At 37.9% G+C, this 21042-nt stretch overlaps 1 protein-coding gene across 1 annotated transcript in view; it reads right to left on the bottom strand.

Moving 5' to 3' along the window:
- The window catches only part of LOC145768970 (mitogen-activated protein kinase kinase kinase 4-like), a 202857-nt gene that overhangs the window by 95989 nt on the left and 85826 nt on the right, over window positions 1-21042 (bottom strand). The window contains exons 11-12 of the mRNA XM_082580572.1: window positions 10996-11085; window positions 5683-5835 (exon numbers count right to left, since the gene is read on the bottom strand). Coding sequence (XP_082436698.1) covers window positions 5683-5835; window positions 10996-11085 — 243 coding nt within the window. The remainder of the gene's footprint in view (window positions 1-5682; window positions 5836-10995; window positions 11086-21042) is intronic.

Below are 21042 nucleotides of genomic sequence, written 5' to 3'. Positions count from 1 at the left end.
CTTTGTTCAACTATCTCTAAGTCCGCAGTCTTCCGTCTGAGAACAGTGCGACTGACCTTCCTTCCTGGAGTAACAGTAGCTACCATCGCCATGCCGTGGAAAGTCCCCTTCCCATCTAACGTGATGATATTATGATCGACGTTGTCCGCAGCGAACAGCAGTGCCGTATCCAGTCTGTCTATGGTACCACCGAGTACATCCTGGCCAACAGAAGCGGCAGCGTTTTCCTCGAATCGCTGAACTTCCGAATATGATGAACAATATCCCATGGCTGAGAAACTGTCTACAAGAAATCGAGACCTAAAATGATGATGTAGCTGGATTGCTAACCCAAGCTGCAATGGAGCTACTACAGCCCTGGGACGTACTGCCTGAACAACTGATTGTCCAATGCTTGCGACCTTCCTGTGAATGTCCTTTCCAACGAAGAGGTTTTCAAGCAAGCAACGCAAACTCAGGGGGAAATAATCTAAAGCAGACTCACATTCAAGCGAAGAAGTCTTCGGATATTCATCGGTTGAAGATGGGATCTTAGACTTGATATCGCTCTTGATGAGTTTCGCCGCAGTCTCTATGATGGCTCTCTGCTGGGCTTCTTCATCCTTTTCCTTAATACTGAAATAGTGCCTCAGGATTGTTCTTGTCTTTTCACGGAACGATACAATGTTAGGCAACCCTTCACACTCTGCTATGAATAGCGAATCGCCATACTTCTCCTCCAGCTTATACCTCAGCCATTTACTATAGGTAGCACTGTCTCCTTCTACAAGATACTCCGTCATTTTCTTTGCAAGATCTGTGACAGTCAGTTACTCTTCATCGTTGTCCTCGAGAAAGGCACACATTCTCAAGAACGCTTGCTCTTGGTCCATGTTCATCGGCCTCCCTACCTTCCGCGGTTTCTTTGTAGTAGATCCACTACCATGACGCATAGGAATTCCGTAATTTGTCCGAAAGTTAATGTCACATGAACGATGATACAGACAGTCTGCAGCATGTAAGTCTTTCTCAAAGTACGCGATTCTCCCTTGAATGGTGATTGCCTAGTCATCATTACGCTGTTTGCAATGTGACAAGATGGACCTTACAAATCCATCCGTTTTAACAAAGCTATAGTCATCGAAATTAGCACTGGACCTTGTCTTCACCACTTCATGTCCACAGAAGAAACACTGCATTGTGCTATCATAGGATCCAGTAGACACCCGTGTACCTCTCTTGGCAGGTGAACGATAAACGGAAGTAGCTTTCTTATCCAAGTCTATTTGTTTCTTGTTTATGTACTTCATACGACATCTCTTGTGCACCACCGCTCCAGCAGCTACCACAGTGTTAACGCCCCTCTCAATACTGGCTTTATTGATCCCTTCAGCTCCTTTTGCACCAATCACCACTCTTTCTCCGTCATCTTCTACTTCATGGCTGCATAAGGGGCAAGTTTCTTGACTTTCCATCATTATTATATAAGTTTTCTTATATACATTTAAGTTATATACATTCTCAGCTCTGTAAGAAAAAAAATCAATTGTTAGAACCGACAGAAACATTACTGCAATCTATTTATTACAGTCATCAATGAAATCATACACAGAAAACTATACAAAATATGATAGACACTGAAAGGCGAGTCGCCTTTAACATTTTATAGCTTTGGCGGCCATATTCTTTGACGTCACATTTGGACCCTTTGTGGTAACCCTATTTTGGTAAACTTTTAGTATGTTTTTCCCTACATGTTATACTACCAAAAAAACAATAAAACGCTTTCTTGGAATTTGTTCAGGGTAAAGGTTTTTTTTTTCGTATTTTGAGTGGACTATTATAAAAGCAAGAGGATAAGTGTATTTCAACTGGGCACAGAGTTGAGCATTGATTACATTGGTTGTTGTAGTAGCTTGACATTGCGCACCCTGGGTAAGCTAGAAATGCCTAGTGCTAATGCACTTCTCATGAAAGGTTTAGACATTGCTTCATGCCATCTTTCATGCTTCATGCTCGTACACGTTTGGAATCGTTTTAAGAGTTTCACTTGGCTGCTCAGCTGCTGTGTTACTGTATTTTCTTTGTGGCATGGTTGAACTACTTGTTATTATGACATAATAGCCAGAGTTTAAACACTGATTATAATTTTTGTCAGCAATTATGCTGTGGGACGTTGCACTCTTGCCGGCTTAGGCTGCTTAAAAAATCAGCTGATTTGTTGTGAAAATGTTGTTAAGTTTTTAAATTTATGTTGTTGATTAAATACAGCCATACTTCAGAAAAATTAAGCAACGGTTTACTTGAGTGTTTTTAAGCATAAAATAGAAATCTGAGCTAGTTTGTAGTTGAAATTTAACTGACTATTTTAGTAATTCAATTTCTATGAAGCACATCAGTCCGTCAAATTTAGAAACAACTTTAAAAACATAGCAGCATCCAAAAAAAATCTATCCGTATCACAGCATCAGTCATTGCTAAACTCATCAAGACAATAATAGTTGATTCGCAATTATGACTCAGTAATGATTAAGTTTTTTCGGCCATTTTTCTCTTGTCTGTGAGCAGGGCTGCGATTTCTTCTTTCTTGTCGAACGACCAAAAATTCTGCATTTGTTTGTCGAATAGTAATATAACGTCACAAGAGTCAGATAAAGCGTTTGTCGCGAGTTACCGCACAAGCTGTGTGGATGTATGTCAGAGTCACTTACTTAAGTTTTTAATCGCACGCTGATTGAGTGATTGCAAAGGACTATCAAGTGCTAAGTTGTGTACCTACCGGACGTGTATATTATTGTTTTGCTCCGGGAAGAGAACTGTTGTAAACGCAAAACTGAGGATCGTAAAAGAAAAAAGCCCTTTGGCTATCGTAGTCGGCTCCATCTCGTGTCCGAGCATTGGTTTTATCTTCAAATCGAATTTGGCTTCGGATGGTATGTGGCTTTGGAGGCCCAGTCTATGATGGAAAAAACGTGGGCAAAAGTCATATTGTATGGAGGGTGGGGTTGTGGTAGTTTTAGCTTTTCTTTTCTAGTGTTTCGATTTTCTTGGGCTTTTTGTATCTTGTTTTTTTCGAAAATTTCCGTGCTTTTCCTAGTTATTTTTCTCTGGAGTAACCTGTCACTAGCAAGTTGTTCCCATGAATCCAGATCAACGTTTGCATGGTTGAGGGAGACTTTCAGCTGATCTTTGTATCTCATTTTTGGTCTTCCAGAGGGTCTTTTCCCTGTCTCTTGTTCACCATAGAGCATTATTCGAGGAAGCCTCGTTGGGTCCATTTGCATGACATGTCCTGTCCAGCGAAGGCGGTGTTGCAATATGGCGGTTTCTGATTCCTGATGAGCTTGAACATCTAGTGAAGCCGTGCTATTGCCAGGGCCTGACCTTATATTTGCAGATGGAAGCTCACCGACCGAACTTGAACTGCTTGTTGGTCGTGCTTGGGCAAACTCAGAAACGTTATCACTGTCTCGTCGAGAAAAGAATGTATCGATGCGTTGTTTCTTATGCACTTGAACAGGCTTATCTATAAAATTTTATTGTTGAAAAGTGAAAACGCAGTAGGCACATCTCATTAAGCATGCTTTTGCTTACCACTATTAAATTAAACATGTTCAAAATTGAGAATGCTTTGCGATGTTAGGCTACTAAACGCTATTAGCCGGAAGTTTACCTGGATGATAAGTTGCAAAGTGACGTGGCAATGCTTCTCTCGATAGCTCCTTCGAACAGATCTCGCTCTTCACTCGCTGTTTGCTGAACCTTAATCGCTTCTCGGTAAGACCAACCAAAGCTTTTGCCATCCGTGTTGTCGGAGGATTCTTTCGTTTTTTAGTCCTTATAGGATACTGACTAACTAAAGACTATCCTATCTGTAGTTGGGCAAAGCTATGCTGTTCTTACAACTTGCCTATTACCTTGCCTTGTCCACTCCCAGTGACTACCTACTATTCTTCTAGAAGCGAACTCATATATAGCGACCTTTCTTATCTGTGTTTCTGATTCTAAACATCTGGTCGGAAACTAGGCTATTTTCTTGATGTAAAAAACTTGCGTAATAAGTAGGCTTTATTGTGTTCTTTTATTGTGTGCTTCTGTGATTATTTTCTCCTGTATCAATCACCTGCTTTAAGTTATGTAACGGAAAGGAAATCTTAAATTTGTTTTCGTCATCATGCACTGGCTACATAAATCCATCATTGTTAAATCTTTCAAAGGATGGCATCTCGCCTGGTGAGAGACAAATTTCCTGCAGATGTTCAGACTTCCCAGCCAGCAAACTTGTTTATATCATACATTACATGCATTGTGATTCAACGTCTGCAGACGTTGAATCAATGTAAAAACGACGGGTTTCGCTAGCTGGGTTGTGTGCTTTTGTGAATGTGCAAAATCGCTCATTATGTAATCACAGAAACTCTTTTAGTGGAAGGAAGTCGAGTTGCTACCGTGTTTATCTGTCTACTATTCTTTATTCACATTGCAAAACATTTCTGCAATCTTGGAACAACAAGTGCATAAGTCAGACATAAATACAAACTTGCAAACACGTTGACAACTAAAAGTAGCCTACTTCGGTTATTTTATCTATAAAAGAATCCCGTTGTGTCGAATAGCACGAAACGTGTGTGGAGAAATGTTTGATGGCAGGCGTTAGAACTTTTATCAAAGCATTTTCCCGCAGTGTTCAAAATGTTCTGGAAGAGAACTCCTTTCCATAAAAATAGCGGCTTTTTTCATCTGTATTTTTGAACATCTGGTCGGAAACTAGGCTGTTGTCTACATGTGAAAAACTTTCATAGCAAGTATCCAACAGTCATTTTACCAGAGCAATATTGTTAATTGGCTCAAACGGCGAAATACAAACTGGCATAGACGTTGACAACTCAACGTAGCCTAGGTGATTTCATCTATAAAAGAAACTCGTTGTGTCGAATAGCATGAAACGTGTGTTGCAAAATGTTTGATGCCAGGCGTTGAAACTTCGATCAAAGCATTCTCTCGCAGTGTTCAAAATGGCGGCGCTGATGCCTTGGAAGTTTCTCGTGTGAAGCGTCGCTTTTAGACCTTGCTTTGAAGTACCTGGCACAAGAAAGTTTACGTAAGTCAGCACTTTTATGATTGCATCACATATGCCCCCCTCCGATTGTTCCTCGACCTAACAACGTTTAGTCCTCTCTCAGTTTTTTTCCGTAAGGCACGGCGTTTGTCGAATAGTGATGGCGCGTGTCGAGTAACCTCGTCACCAAACAAGGCAAAAATTGCAGCCCTGTCTGTGAGAAAATACTGTCTTCATTACATTCAAAAAAATGCAATTTTAATTAGTATGATTTCAGTGTAACTGCGGGTCAAAAGATAACACAAAAACAGGCATGGGCCATACAAAACGTAACGTGGGCCAGATTTGGGCTGCTGGCCAGACATTGGAAACCCTTGCCCTAATGTATAGCCTAATGCACCAGCATTAGCGATAAACATGGTAACTGCCGGCTATATATGATGCTGGGAGAAAACATCAGCAACATTTTGCATCAAACTTTCGTTAAATAGACAAAATAAGCATGGAATGAATCTTCCATACTTACTCCCTTCAACTTTGCGTTTGCCTTTTGTTTTCGAGATGTAACAAAATCATCATACGTGCATTGTGCCATCAATTCAATGCCAACCCCGAGCTGATGAAATCAATGAGCGCATGCAAACCTCTTTCACAAATGCCCACTCTGAATGGATGGTGTCCAGGAAGTTTCTGGGAGCGTGTGGAAGACCAGTCAGGAGAGCAATAATCCAAAGTTCGACAAAATCCAGGTAAGTGAAGAACATCTGCTTCAGTTTGGCTTTAAAGTGCGACATCAACTGCAGAGTTCAGTGAAGACACAAAACTATTTTGTTAATTTCGAAAATTTTAAAATGTAATTAGCAGGAGTGAGTTAGACTGAAGTCATAATTTTAAAATTCAACACTCGACATGCACTTCTACAAAGTAAAGTGATGAGGAATATTTTGCAGCATATAATAACACAAGCCAACACACTTTTTATGTCAGCATAGCAAATGTCATTCTAGGGTATATTTTGGGTGCTGAATTCAAAAATCACATCAGATATTTTGTTTCACATCAGGATATTATGATATTTGAACGCTGGTTTGGTAAAAATTGGTAAAATCAACTCCTGATCTATATTGGTAGACTATGGCGTTTCATGGAATTTGAACCGTTTTTTGTCAACAAGGTCTGCGATAAAGTATAAATTCATCATGATAAAGTCTAAAGTCTACACAAGAGATACAAACATAATATTACTGAAAACATTGAGGTATTTTAAGACCTGTTCCATTTATTTTTATTTTTAACTTATCTCAAAAACTACATGTGATGGGTAAAATCTGATGTGATTTTTGAAATCAGCAGCCTCAATATACTCCAAATCCCATCTTACATTGCAGACACAAATCTTTTTATTTTTTTTGTTGGCTTGTGATACATCCAACCGCTTAACCCATATCTTCCTAGCGTCAGTTTAAAAATTGATAGCACAAAAAGAGTAGTTCCAAGCATGCTGATGCCGATAGGAATCCAGTTTTTGGGTCAATCTGATAAAGTGTCTGGCTAATTGTTTGATCTCTTTATGAGTTAACAGTTTCACGATGATTGCAGCAGCTTAAACTCAAGAAAGTGTTTTTTGCATTGTTCTAATAATTACCTGCTATCAAATGGCTCTGAACAAGAATCAAATTGAAAAAATTTTACACACAACTGAAAGATATCTTAGCTTATTGAATAAACAGTTTACCAGACTCAAGTTTAATCATAAATCGATTTATGATTAAAAATAAGGCTGGTAAACTGTTTGTTGTGTTGAGTAACAAGGCTTATCGAATACTAATGATACGAGACAGTCAACTGCTTCAAGTGGACAGTTTGCTGGGTTGGTTCACAAAAACAGAAAAGTTTTATTAGTCAATTAGCCTATTGAATCAATACTATGCAAAAAACAAATCAAAGATAGACTTACAAATAATAACTGTAGTTGTGTAATAACTGTATTTTACTACCGTCAGTTAAAACTGATGCTAGGAGCAGGCCAGGAGGGTGCAGGTAAAGCATGATTTCTTTGTTGAACTCGCTTGTATTGTTGCTTAGTGACATCAAAAGGTGGCTGTAAAATTTTGATTATTTGCAAACATTTCAGTAGTTTAATAAAAAATGTTGTAAGTAATTTAACGTATTCTTAATCTTTTTGGCTGGGTGGCATGGTGCACCATCATGCATAAACACCTCGCAGCCATGAATGTGAAAAAGTTCAGCTTGTGCTCCATCAACACTTTCTGGTAACCATCAGCATTCACTTTTTTGTTCTTTAGCAGAAAATACACACCCGCCTTCCTCTTTCACCAGAAAAACTTCTTAACACAATGACCGAGTCTGGGTGTTTGATGGCATAGTGAGGATTAGCAAGTATGGTATAGCGAGGATAAAAGTGATTAGATGATTTAGGGCACTTCACTGTGTTGGAGCCCATCCGGAAAACCTGGTAGTCACTTTCATCTGAAAACTTTACACTCCTTTATTGCTCAGTAGTCCAGTGGGCATACTTTTTCACAAACGCAAGACGTTTTTGTTTCAATCACTCCGTTTTAAGAGTTTTTTTGACAGCTTTGCAGCAAGGCAATCCCAAGTCCTTCTGGAGGCGATGCTGGATTGTTCGGATCATCAAGGTCTCCAGCAGATCTGAATGCATATCTTTCAAGCCTAGTGCTGTCAGCTGAGGTCTTTTTTCCAGTTCCCTTTTCATTATGGAGTCTGTATGCCTTGATGTTTTTCTTTTTCTTCCACCACCAAATTTATGCTGCAAAACTGCATTGCATGAGAGGTTTTATTCCTTGGCATCAGCCAAAATCTTCCTAACGGTGGATCTTGATCTCCACTGCGCTGACATATCAGCCTTATTTTTACTTTTTCTTGCCTCCATGCTAGTATACTAGCTTTTTCCTTATCACTGGTGTACTTTCTAGGCATAGTAAATTCACTTTCAAGAATAATGCTTGCAAAATTCTTCTCTCATCTAAACTCCTCTAGGGCTCCTTTTCTTCTCTGAACACTATTTCAAGACTTTTGGCTGAAAAAAAGCTGAAACAAGATTTTACGGCATTGATAGTGCTATGGCAATGTTCTTCACATTTTTACAATCTTCATATTGTAAGTCATAATGCTTATTGCTAATGCTAGTCATATGATTTGATGTGAAATGCACAGCTAAAAACATGGTGTAAAATTTGTGGTACGTAAAAAGGTCTGAAGTCATTTTGCGGTAGCTGTACTTTTGCAAAAGATTCACCCAACTTTCGACGTACAGTAGTGGTGGAAAAAACTCGTAAGTCGACTACTGTACAAGTGTACATACTGTGCAGGGGAAGTGAACTTCAAAGAGTACAAGACTGCTAGTCTGCTATGTACTACCAAATGAGGCAGTGGCAAAGCAACATAAATTGCCGGTTTGTAAAACTAAATTACGATATAAAAATCGACAGAAGGCAATGAAGTATGCAGAAGAGACGTTGGTGGAAATTAAATTTAGAAGATTACTGGAAAGAGTTAATCAACAAAGGTGAAGGAAGCCCTTTGTCAAAAAGAAAAGACTTGGATGGTTTTCAAAGAAGCAGTGAAAGAGACTGCATAATTGGATACACATCAGGCAAACCAGGAAAGAAAAAACATGCAGTACATGGTGGACTGGTGGTGGAATGAGGAGGTGCAGAATGCAATTTAAAAAAATGCCAGAAAGAAAGCTATCTGAACAGAAGTGATCGAGCTATTTTGGCGTATAAGACTGCAACCAAAGAAGCAAAGCGAGTGGTGGCGAAAGCAATGAGTGTGGCATATAAAGACCTGTACAAAAACCTGGAAAATGAAGACGGACTTTTGAAGGTACAGGTAACTCCAATGGCCAAACAAGAGAATAAAATCTCTAAATGTCTACCAAGCTAAGATGGTGAAGGATAGTGATGCAAAAATTCTGGAAAGATGGAGAGAGTACTACCAGAAATTGATGAATGTCGAGAACCCAAGAAAACATGTGACAATAGACCCAGCGGCGGATGAAGATGTGACTGAAGTTAAGAAGGAGATAGCAAATGCCTTGCAGAAAATAAAACGAAGAAAAGTAGTTGGACTAGATCAGGGATGTCCAACCTTTTATTATAGTGGGCCGCATTGTCATTTGAAATAATTCAATGGGCCGCAGAACCTATTAAATTTCAAGAAAAATAGGTACGATACATAAAGAAACAATTAAATGCCATTAATTTCATCTTTGAAAATAGGTACATATAAAACTAGGCTACCCAAGTACTAAACGCATGCTTTAATTCTTCGAGTTTTATAGTTATATATAATCCTGTTGCTCCATAGCCTACTATACTACTACTGCGCCCCTAATAGCTGACTGGTACATTTTAATTAGGCTAAGATTCAAAGTTCAAAATAATACTTGGAGTGAAAATGTCTAGCGGGCCGCACAAAAATCTCATGCGGGCCGCACTGTGGCCCGCAGGTTGGACATCCCTGGACGAGATGATATTTCAATAGAAGTTTGGAAAGTGCTGGAAGCAACTGGAATGAAATGGCTAACCGTTATTTTCCAGAAGATATTGAAGACAGAGAACATACCAGATGAGTGGAGAAGTGGCACTTTGATTCCAATTTTCAAAATGAAGAGAAACAAACAAGAGTGTGACAATTATCGTGGCATCTAACTCACCTCGCATACGTTGAAGTTGTGGGAGAGAATATTAGATAAAAGATTCAAAGAAAAAGTCTCGATTTCACAACAGCAGTTTGGTTTCATGTCGAGAAGGATCACGTTACATGCAAAATTTGCGTTGCGTCAGCTGATGAAGAAATACAGAGAAGGACAAAAAGATCGACATTGCGGTTATCAACCTAGAAAAGGCATATGATTGATCGGGTGCCAAGACAGGAGATTTGGAACTGTCATCAAATGAAAAAAGTGGAGAAGTATGTCTATCTGATCCAAGACACGCACCAAGGAAGTAGGACGAAAATGAAATTTGGGGCAGGAATAAAGAAAAATTTTGAGGTCAAGTTGCATCAAAGACCTGTCCTGCACCTAGCCCATTCCTCTTTTCTCTTGATATGGATTGCTTAACAGGAAACATCTAGAGAGAAGCACCGTGAGATATGCTATTTGAAGACGACGTTGTGTTGTGTGCAAAAACGCAAGAGGAAGTGAAACAGAGGCTGGAGACTTGGAGAGCAGCAAAGGAAGATAGAGGACCTCTATATCTAGTGATGCACCGGAAGCAAGATTGTGGCCCAGAGGCAGGAAGGCCAGACAATGTCAACTCCGGCTGGAGGCAGGAGCTTTTGGCATTTGTTAAAATCTGCCTCATTAGTCATATAACCAATGTTTTAACCATGCAATGGCTGGCAGTAGCATTGACAGGGTGGTCCATGGTCAAAGGGTATTTATGGACCTGGGATGATTTTAGAGCTGTAACTATTCTAAGGGGCTCAATGAAAATGTTTATGGGCTAGACTTAGGCTATTATTCGCAAAAGATTTCAGTGAAAATGTTAACGCAATGTTGCTTTTTCTGTTAATGACGGCTTTTGTTTGCTTATTTAAATCTAATTCTAAAGTATTGTTTTTTGTTTGTTGGTTTATTTGTTGCAAAAAAGAGTTTGTATTTAAAAAGAGAAAAATTAAAGTAACGCAATCTCCAATTGATTTACTTGTACCCTCATGCTCCTAGCATCACTTTAAACTGACAAAAGTAAAATCACCCACATTTCACGAAAAAATGGTTAAAAAAAAGAACATTTTTTTCTTTTAAGTTGCATCTATTTAAAGCTACCTTAAAAAAAATGAAAAAAGAACTCGTATTTATAAGGATATGGGGTAATTACATTACAGTGGAAAATGAGCTTGCGGCAACATATCATTCCAAGAGGTTTGAACACTTTATTTCCAAAGTTGTATCATATTCTACCTACCTTCTCATGTGGCGAGTAAGTCATGGTATTTATAGCAGGCAGGTGCAAGGTCAGATTAAAGGTAAGTGCAAGCTGAGAGCATTGTATGACCTGTCCATACAATTATGTTAACCAAGTGAATATGTGCAACTCTTAAAGATCTATATGTTAAATTTGCTTAACACTTTGATACGAGTCTATAATAAACACTAGGATGGTACAAAGTCATAGCTAAAAAAATTTTTTGTATATGTTTACGACAGGGTTACTCAACTAATCTTAACAAAGGTCCAGTTTGACAAGTTGAATATTTTAGCGGTCCGGTGAATCAGTTGGTTGGTTGGTTATTCCTGGTAGTTTCGCATACTTGTAGAGGCTCTTGACACAGGGCCGGTTACCGAGATTGGTAGAGTGAAGTTTTTCAATTGTTGAAGTGTTGTTGCCGGGGAATTATTCCATTCACTAGGTGCCGCTGAATGGAGAGCCATCCTGAAATGCGTTGCTCAAGCGCACACCCCGAGAATCGAACTTGCACCGCGTGATCTTGAGCCGGGCGCGTAACCACTAGGCTAACGGGGTGGACAGAAACTTATTTCACATGCAACATCGAAATTTAATCTATCGTATCGAATCGTAAAATGTAACTCGAATTGGATTTCTGAAAAAGTGTTGCGGAGTCTGGGAGTCGAAGCTCCCAGCAACTAGGATAATCACTGCAAAATTTGCTTTTTCCCAGTAAAAATATGTTTAAAGAAACCCTGAAACGTGGCAATGAGGTTATTCTTCCAAAAGCTCAAGGTCCACTATCAACATCCAAAAGGTCCGGATTCGGACCGCGGTCCGCCAGTTGAGTAGCCCTGGTTTACGAGTTACCATCTAAAAACCTTCCATTTGTTGAAAGGACACCTTTTAAACTGTTGCTTTGTACCAAACGACGTGCTCAGTATGCTGATGAAAATGAACCCCAACACGTATATGTTTACATCAATGTTTTTTATAATATGGCCATTTGAAATCTTCAGATTTCCTTGAAAACGTTAAAATTTCGGGGGCCTTGGGCTACCCCTAAACATTAATTTTTTTATAAATACTTCTCACAAGGTGCTTTTTCAGCAATTGGAAGGTTTTTAGAATGTAGCCCGTAAACATTTCAAAAGTCAATCATTTTCAACCACCTTAATAATCACGATAATTTACCATTTATTCATAAAATACTAAACACTATGAAAAACACGGAATGGCCCGTTTCGGCTAGTCCGATTCGGCTAGTTCCCAATTCGGCTAGTTCACTATTCGGCTACAGTCCGATTCGGCTACAGTCCGATTCGGCTATTCGGCTACAGTACAAACATTAGCCGTTTATTTTGAAATTCATGTTTTAGGGTACGGTATTTCACTAAATATTTGTGGTTAGGGAAATCACTATACCTTTTTCAAGTGTTCGCACAACTAGCAAACTTGCCCACTTTTCACCGCACTGCATTAGACTCTTAGAGCTGAAAGTTAAGCAGAGAAGCTATGAACCATTTTTAAAGTCTTTGCTTTGAAACGGTTCTGGTTTGTTCCAACAAACTGCTGCTTTCGAGGTATAGGATTGTTAGTCTGTCACGGGGTGCCACAAAATATTTTTCTCTTCTGAAAGGTGCCATAAGCCTAAAAGGGTTGAAAGCCACTGGTATAGTATATGTTTTTCAGGGTCTGCTACTATTCGGCTAGTCCGATTCGGCTAGTCCAATTCAGCTAGTCCGATTCGGCTAGTCCAATTCAGCTAGTCCGATTCGGCCAATCCAATTCGGCTAGTTCCTTATTCGGCTACAGTATTGAATTGTATTTTGTATTTTATTCCACAATATCGTTTCTTTTGCATTCCAACAAAGAAAAATAAATTGAAATGAAATTTAGCGCAAAATGTTTGAACTATTAAATTGAAATGTTTGCTCACATAAAATCGACATGTATCCTACATCACCGTCTGTATGCAAACTTAGAATATATGAGAATCCTCAACTATCAACAAAATTCTAAATCCAACGACGCCTTCTGTTTATTTAGAGAATTTTGTATTTTATTCCGCAATATCGTTTCTTTTACAGTCGCGCTCATAAGTTTAAGACCACCTGTCAAAATTTTGGATTTTTACAATAATCTATGGAAATCATTTTAAACGTTATGTCATATTGGGTTTTATGCCATTACTGCAGTGTTATGTAACAGAGCCTTCTTTTTAAGCCATTATGAATGAGCTATTTCTTTCAGAAATAAAAAAGTTAAACTCTTTTTCAAGATTTGTTGCTGAAAAAAATGAGCAAAAAAAAGCTTATCAGCTGTGTCGAGGTCAAAAATTGTTATATTAAAGGAAGAAGGGTACTCAGAAAGAAAAATATCCGAAAGACTAAAGTTCAGCAAGACAGCAGTCCATCAGGCAATAGTTCAATTTAAAAAAATTGGAAGTTTAGTGGACTTGAAAAAGGGTGGTAGACCCAGGGTTACCAGTCCAAGAGATGACCATGTGATGAGGAGGATGGTAGTGCACTCACCCACCCGCCGGACATTTCAGGAATTTAAAAAAAAATTTAATCCAACTTTAAGTCCCAAAATTTCTGTGACCATCTGCCACCTTCTGATACTAACCTACTTACCTTATTAGGGTTTTGTCACCATATGATAGGCCCTATTAGACCTACTAATTAAGCGATTAGTTTTCGTCAAATATTGCCATTGTTACATTCATGCAACGTTAAACAACATTGATTCGCCGTTAAACAAGCAAAAGTGTCCGGCCGCGCCGTTTGTCTCCACTCGTAGCCCAGTGCTATAGATCAAGTAAATTGCGCAAACCTGCGAGGAACTTCATTTGCGGCAAAAGTCTGACCGCAATTTCCACTGCTTTTACATCGTTTTAACATCGCCAGAATGTTAAATCGGTGTAAAAACTGTAGCATTGTTCTCTCAAAAGAGTAATCTCAAACGACGTTATCAATTAACTCTGCTGCCAAAATGCTCTATTTTGTCGTCTCAATCATCACAGTTGTGTCTGTTACGTCACTGATATTAAACTGTGCACACCTGTTGGTTTGACCGGATAAAACCGTTGGTTGTCATTAGTTGCAATTCAGCTCCTTTGTTATATAAGAAGAAGAAGTTCTTTTATTTTTGCATCATCAGCACATGCGAAAAAACAAAACAATACAAGATTACAATGTGAGCTAGGTTGTTTGCTGATGACGATGGGAGTGACAGAAGGACCGAACTGGTCATCGAGTCTGCCACACCCGTGTGGTGTCATGGCTTATTTAAAATGGAACGGTGTCGAAGTTGAACGCAAATATTGATTGATTGATATATTGATTGATTTGATTGATAGATATATATTATATACAACATAAAAAAAACAATACACATACGAAATTTAACAGTGCAGTATACAAAAAAAAAAAAAACAGAACTACTAGAAATGATGCAAAAATACAAAATGGCATATACAATATACATACAACACAGCATACTGGTACAAGACAAAAGCAAATATCCAGTAATTAGCGAGATACGGTGAGAATAAGTAGAAGCAGTTTGATGGTACTATAGGCTATCAGTTACTTATACTCAGACATTAAGTGCAGTTTTAATTTTTTAGAAAACATACTAATTGTTTGCAGTTTTCTTAGCTGTTCCGGTAGTTTGTTCCAAGTGTTTGTTCCAAGAAATTTAATTGAGCGTTGACCAAGCTTTGTACGCATTCTTGGTTTAAAAAGCATATCTTTCTTAGCACCTCTGGTATTATAGTTATGAATTTCCTTACTAGGACGAAAGTACTCAAAAAAAACTGTTGGTTCTGTTGGTTCTAATTGTTGGTTCTAATTATAACTGTTGGTTCTAATTGTAGATTCAATGTAAGCTCGGTTCAATAGCGCAGTTTATCACTAGATGGCTTCTCGGGAGCTGAATTGCCGTAAAATCGCTTCTGCGTTGCATTAGCCTACAGCATCTTGTTTCTTATTTGTGCGCCCGCTAGGAGTGACTTATCGTATGAACTCACCGATATATTGTGTGTGTTATCGTGTTGTATCAACAATAGTAATGTAATTATGGAACTAGTATAACACAGTATTGCAATTTCGTCCCGCAACCCGCACATACCAATCACAAAAAATATGCGGAACTGAATTACCAGGACCAGACGTTGTTGCGTACCAATTATATTTGTTACTTGTTTCCAAATTGTGTTAGAGGAGACATAGACTTAAATGTAAAACTAGGCTAGCGCAACAACCTAGCAAAATCGCCCTTTTGAAAAACGCACAAAATAACCTTAATGACGTGACAGTATGTGTTCGCCCGCCCATCTAGTTTGAAAACTCGGCGCCTATGGGTTCAGACCTAACCACTGAGATCTTAAATCATATTTATGACACCGGAAACATCCCTAGTGATATGGTACGTTCCATATTCACAAATTTACCAAAGAAAACCGGAGAAACAGAATGCTCACTCCACAGAACAATTAGCCTTGTGAATCATCTAACAAAGATCTTACTCCGAATCATGATGATGAGATTGAGACCAAAACTAAAATCGGAAATTTCAACAGCACAGTTTGAATTTTTACATTAAAAATGATAACAGGGTCATTCCATGCCAAATGAGCAAATTTTTTGGGAAAATTACACCACATGTCATAGATTTTATTGAAATTTGGCATACTTGTAGAGGTCAAAGAAATATTAAGAATGCAAAAAAAAATTTGAAAAATTTTAAACATTGGTGGAGTTATGGTCATTAGAAAAATCACCATTTTTGCCTGTTCCACTTCAGTGACTTTGTCCAATTTCTTGTCATATTTCTAATTTCTTAACCTACAATCATACAATATGGCTGAAAATTGCTAGACAGACATTCTAAGACCCAAGGAATCCAAAAATATAGATTAAAAAATTGTCAGAGAAATGCTTGATGTGATTATAGAGGTTTCAATTTGATACATGCATTTTTCGGAGGCCAAACTTTGGGGGCCTATAAAAAAATGGGTATAAAAATTAAGAACTGAAATTCACATGTTTTATACTTATACTAATACTCTTTCATGCCAAATAAAAAATATGAATTCAATTTACATATTGTTTGTCATGACAATTGCTATGTAGCTCATGAATGAATTGAATACTGGTAATGCACTTAGGTTTAGTGTTGTAGGCCATGCACCATAGTAATATTAGTGGTAACTTGAGTTAATTACTCTTTTAACTGTGATTTCAATTTTAGGTTGTCCTATTATTAGTAATGTATTATTCCTAACATGCTCGACAGATCTTGCAACCAGGAAATATACTTTTCCTACTGTTCAAGTGTTCAAAGCCCATCTATCTGCTTGAAGCAGAGAAATGTCAATGTTCATAATAAACATGTTCAATTGTTCATCTGTTTCTGCAAGTCCACCAATGTCCACAAACGCACTGCTTCTAGCAAAGTGAATTTTATGGCACAATTCCTCCATTTTTTTCCAATGTTGCATTGCTGTGATGAATAATTGTGTTGTTGTAAAAGTAAAACTAATGTAGTACTAACAGCACAACCTAAAATTGAACACTAAACCTAAGTGCATTACCAGTATTCAATTCATTCAAGAGCTACATAACAATTGTCATGACAAACAATATGTAAAAATGGTGATTTTTCTACTGACTATAACTCTACCAATATTTAAAACTTTCCAAATTTTTTTTTTGCATTCTTAATATTTCTTTGACATCTACAAGTATGCCAAATTTCAATAAAATCTATGACATGTGGTGTAACCCATTTACTCATTTGGCATGGAATGACCCAACAGAGAGATGTATGTCAGATTCTTCTGTTTATTTAAAGAATTTTGTATTTAATTCCACAATATCGTTTCTTTTGCCGTCTTGCATTTTATCCAGAGGTTAATGAGATAAAGTCTCAGCGAAAATGTGTCAACGAAAAAAGACAGTTGCCAAATAACGTTTGACATAAAAGATGAAGTTAAAACCTAAGTGGTAGTTTAGAATAAACCTGGGTTTCGGCGTTACATGACCTGGAATTTTAGTTTAGGTCTCAATCTCATCATCATGATTCGGAGTAAGATCTTTGTTAGATGATTCACAAGGCTAATTGTTCTGTGGAGTGAGCATTCTGTTGCTCCGGTTTTCTTTGGTAAAGTTCTGAATATGGAATGTACCATATCACTAGAGATGTTTCCGGTGTCATAAATATGATTTAAGATCTCAGTGGTTAGGTCTAAACCCCACTCATCTAAAGCTTCGATAATTTCAACTATAAAAGAAACGATATTGCGGAATAAAATACAAAATTCTCTAAATAAACAGAGGCGTCGTTGGATTTAGAATTTTGTTGATAGTTGAGGATTCTCATATATTCTAAGTTTGCATACAGACGGTGATGTAGGATACATGTCGATTTTATGTGAGCAAACATTTCAATTTAATAGTTCAAACATTTTGCGCTAAATTTCATTTCAATTTATTTTTCTTTGTTGGAATGCAAAAGAAACGATATTGTGGAATAAAATACAAAATACAATTCAATACTGTAGCCGAATAAGGAACTAGCCGAATTGGACTGGCCGAATCGGACTAGCTGAATTGGACTAGCCGAATCGGACTAGCTGAATTGGACTAGCCGAATCGGACTAGCCGAATAGTAGCAGACCCTGAAAAACATATACTATACCAGTGGCTTTCAACCCTTTTAGGCTTATGGCACCTTTCAGAAGAGAAAAATATTTTGTGGCACCCCGTGACAGACTAACAATCCTATACCTCGAAAGCAGCAGTTTGTTGGAACAAACCAGAACCGTTTCAAAGCAAAGACTTTAAAAATGGTTCATAGCTTCTCTGCTTAACTTTCAGCTCTAAGAGTCTAATGCAGTGCGGTGAAAAGTGGGCAAGTTTGCTAGTTGTGCGAACACTTGAAAAAGGTATAGTGATTTCCCTAACCACAAATATTTAGTGAAATCATCATCATCATCATTAGTCGTTATCTCCGCCTGCGGCAGATTGCGCATCAACATGGCTTATTTGTTTCCAAGAGTGGCGATTTTGAGCCAACTCGCCCAGTGTCGTCAAGTGGAGTCCGGTCCATGATTGAATGTTGTCTTGCCATCGTTTTGGTTGTCTGCCACGTTTTCTTTTTCCTTCTACTTTGCCTTCTGTGCAAAGTTTGCTGATTCCGAATTGTGATCTTTTAGTGTGGCCGAACAGTTTTAAAACGTTTGATTTTATTATTGCTGCAATTGGATGTAGTTTTGTCATAGTTAAAAGATCTTCTATTTTTATGTGATCAAGTAACCTTTTGTTGGTCATGCTTCTCATGATGTGATTTTGGAAGGTAGTGAGTTTTTTCATTGTTGATGATGTCCAATTTACGCATTCTAGACCGTACAGCACGACTGGTAAAACGTAGGTGTTGAAAATTTTTGCTTTCAGTCTGATTGGGAGTCTATCGGATGTTAGAATCTTTTTGTTCTTTTCAAATGCTGCCCAGCCTAAGCCAATTCGGTGTTGCACTGCAGTCTTTCCATCGTTGGTTGCGGATAGTCGGTGGCCAAGATATATGAATTCTGGTACTTGTTCTATTTGTTTTCCATAGAGAGTGAGATTGAGTGTGTTGTTAGTTTTGTCGGTTGTCATACATTTGGTTTTGGACACATTTATTTGGAGGCCGAATTTAGCAGCATTTTTTGACAGAGCATCTAGGTATTCCTGCATTTTCAGTTTAGAATTATTCAAAATGGCCATATCGTCTGCGTAGCTTAAGTTGGATATTACATGACCGCCGATGGTGAATCCAGTTGTACACTTATTTTCTGTTTCTGAGATTATTGCAGCCGCTACGATGCAAAACAGGATAGCAGACAAGACATCTCCTTGCTTAACACCTTTTATAATATCAATTCGTCTGGTTGTTCCGATGTCTGTTTTGATTAGTGCTTTAGAATCGTCGTACGTTGCTTTCAAGAGGTTGATGTATTTTTTGTTGATGGAAGTTTTATCCAGAAGTTGCCAAAGGTAGGGTAATTTAACACTGTCAAACGCTTTTTTGAAGTCAATGAAGGTGATATGAACGGGATTGTTGAATTCAATAGACTTTTCTATGATTTGTTCCAGCGCTAAGATTTGCTCGATTGTTCCTCTTCCTGGTTGGTAGGCTACCCTAAAACATGAATTTCAAAATAAACTAGTGAAACATCAATGAAATCGGGAAGTAATACTCTAGCACTTTGTGACAAATACAAGTTCAAAAAAGCAACCGCTAGATGGAGATAGTAAGTTTTGCGGTTATGGAAATTTTAAAATTGCGCAAGACAACCATGCCTTTGGCATATTGGGTTTGATCTGGTCATGGAAAAGGTAAAGAAGTGTAATGAAGAGTAGCCTTTGCCTAGGATGCAGATATAATTTAGATATATGCATTGGAGAATGTAGAAACTTATTTAAACATGCATATTATACAGGCTAGTGTGTACTGTGGGGGTGTTCAGAGCCGGAGGGAAATTTACAAATGTCTGAATATTGCAAGCTGGTATAAATTCATTAGCAAGAGAGGTAGGCGAGTGATTAGCCTTTTTCAATTTGGCGTGGAAGACCTGGTTTCACATTTATGGTTGTTTAACTTTAAGCCTGATAGAGTTTTAGTCACGCAAAGCGAATCAAGATATTTGAAGACTTTGACAGTGTTGTTTTTGCGTTTCTTCTGCTGTGTTGTTGATTTTAATTGGTTTAGTAAATTTCTTATGTCGACTGTTGCGTTGTGTAATGGCATTGATGAGCAATGTCATCACTGCTATTGTGTTCCCAAGTCTTTAAATGTTTGGATTGTTATTTCTTCACTAAATAAATAAGAATTAGGAAATTTGCGGATCATGTGGTAATTTATATCAATGTCCTATAGACCAAGTAAATTTATTCCAAAATAAACGTGCTATTGAAAGATTTGTAGAATTTTGAACCAACAAATTTCCCCAACTGCGCAATCACCAAAAAATATATATATTCAGAATTAAAGAGTGGGTGAAGAAAAATATTTCGAGTGTATGAAAAAAAATTCGTGGTTAGGGAAATGACCATATATTATATATTTAATAATAACTTCAAAAATCAGCATAATAATAGCTTAACATTTCAATTTTACTTGGAAACTGAACACCGAATTAAAACAAAATTTTTTATAAAAAAAAAGACAGAGTAAAATTTACTTATTTTGAAGTCAGTGTGAAATTTAATATAGGCTTACTGTTCTTTCCTTGGGAGACAAAATCGGAAAAAATCTTTTCATGCGTATCATTCACCTAATAAGCCATAATTAATAATCAGCACAACTTGTAGCCTTCAGACATTGACATCTCAAAGCCACAGCAACATAAAGGACTAAAGGTGGCGTCTACACGACGACTGTTTTCTTGCTTAAGCTAGCTAAACTTTTTGTTTGTTTAAGATAATCGCACTTTGTGCCGGTTACTTTTAAGAAACTAAGTGAGTAAGCGAGTGGTCGAGAAAAAATACGCCCCAGAGCGAAAAAATGAGCGCTTAAGCAAGTTCTCTTGCTTAGAAATATTTTCGCGGCAAAACCTCAGGTCTGCACTCAGTAGCCTGGCTTCTAGTCAAGCAACTGGGAAGTTTGTAGTTGTTGTTTTGTATTTGATGCTCTCAGTGTTCTCTTGCCACACCTGTTTCTGACTTTATAACTTCACTAAGGTGTCAGAACACTTCTTTCTGAGGTAAATTGCGTGTTTGCAACCTTATCTTTTTGCAGCATTTTTTACACAAGTTGAGTTCAGTCGCTTTTATTTCTGACCATGACCATCACAACAAAAATAACACACGTTAACATTTGAATTGAAAGCCATTATTCAATCATTGAATGACTGCAACAACTCAAAGTGCCAGCTCACTCCGACTAGTTATTAAAGAACAGTTGGTTTACTTCTTGCTTTGGCGCGAATTTTTTGAAACGTGACGTCATTGCGGTTGAAATACTCACGTGACCGCGGTTCAAGCAAGCAAAATCTTTGTTCGAGATTGTGAGTGTAGA

Source organism: Aplidium turbinatum, chromosome 4 (assembly GCF_918807975.1).
Source record: "Aplidium turbinatum chromosome 4, kaAplTurb1.1, whole genome shotgun sequence".
Taxonomy (NCBI): Eukaryota; Metazoa; Chordata; class Ascidiacea; order Aplousobranchia; family Polyclinidae; genus Aplidium; species Aplidium turbinatum.
The sequence above is the reverse complement of the archived record's forward strand: the minus strand, read 5'-3'. Positions and strand labels throughout refer to the sequence as shown.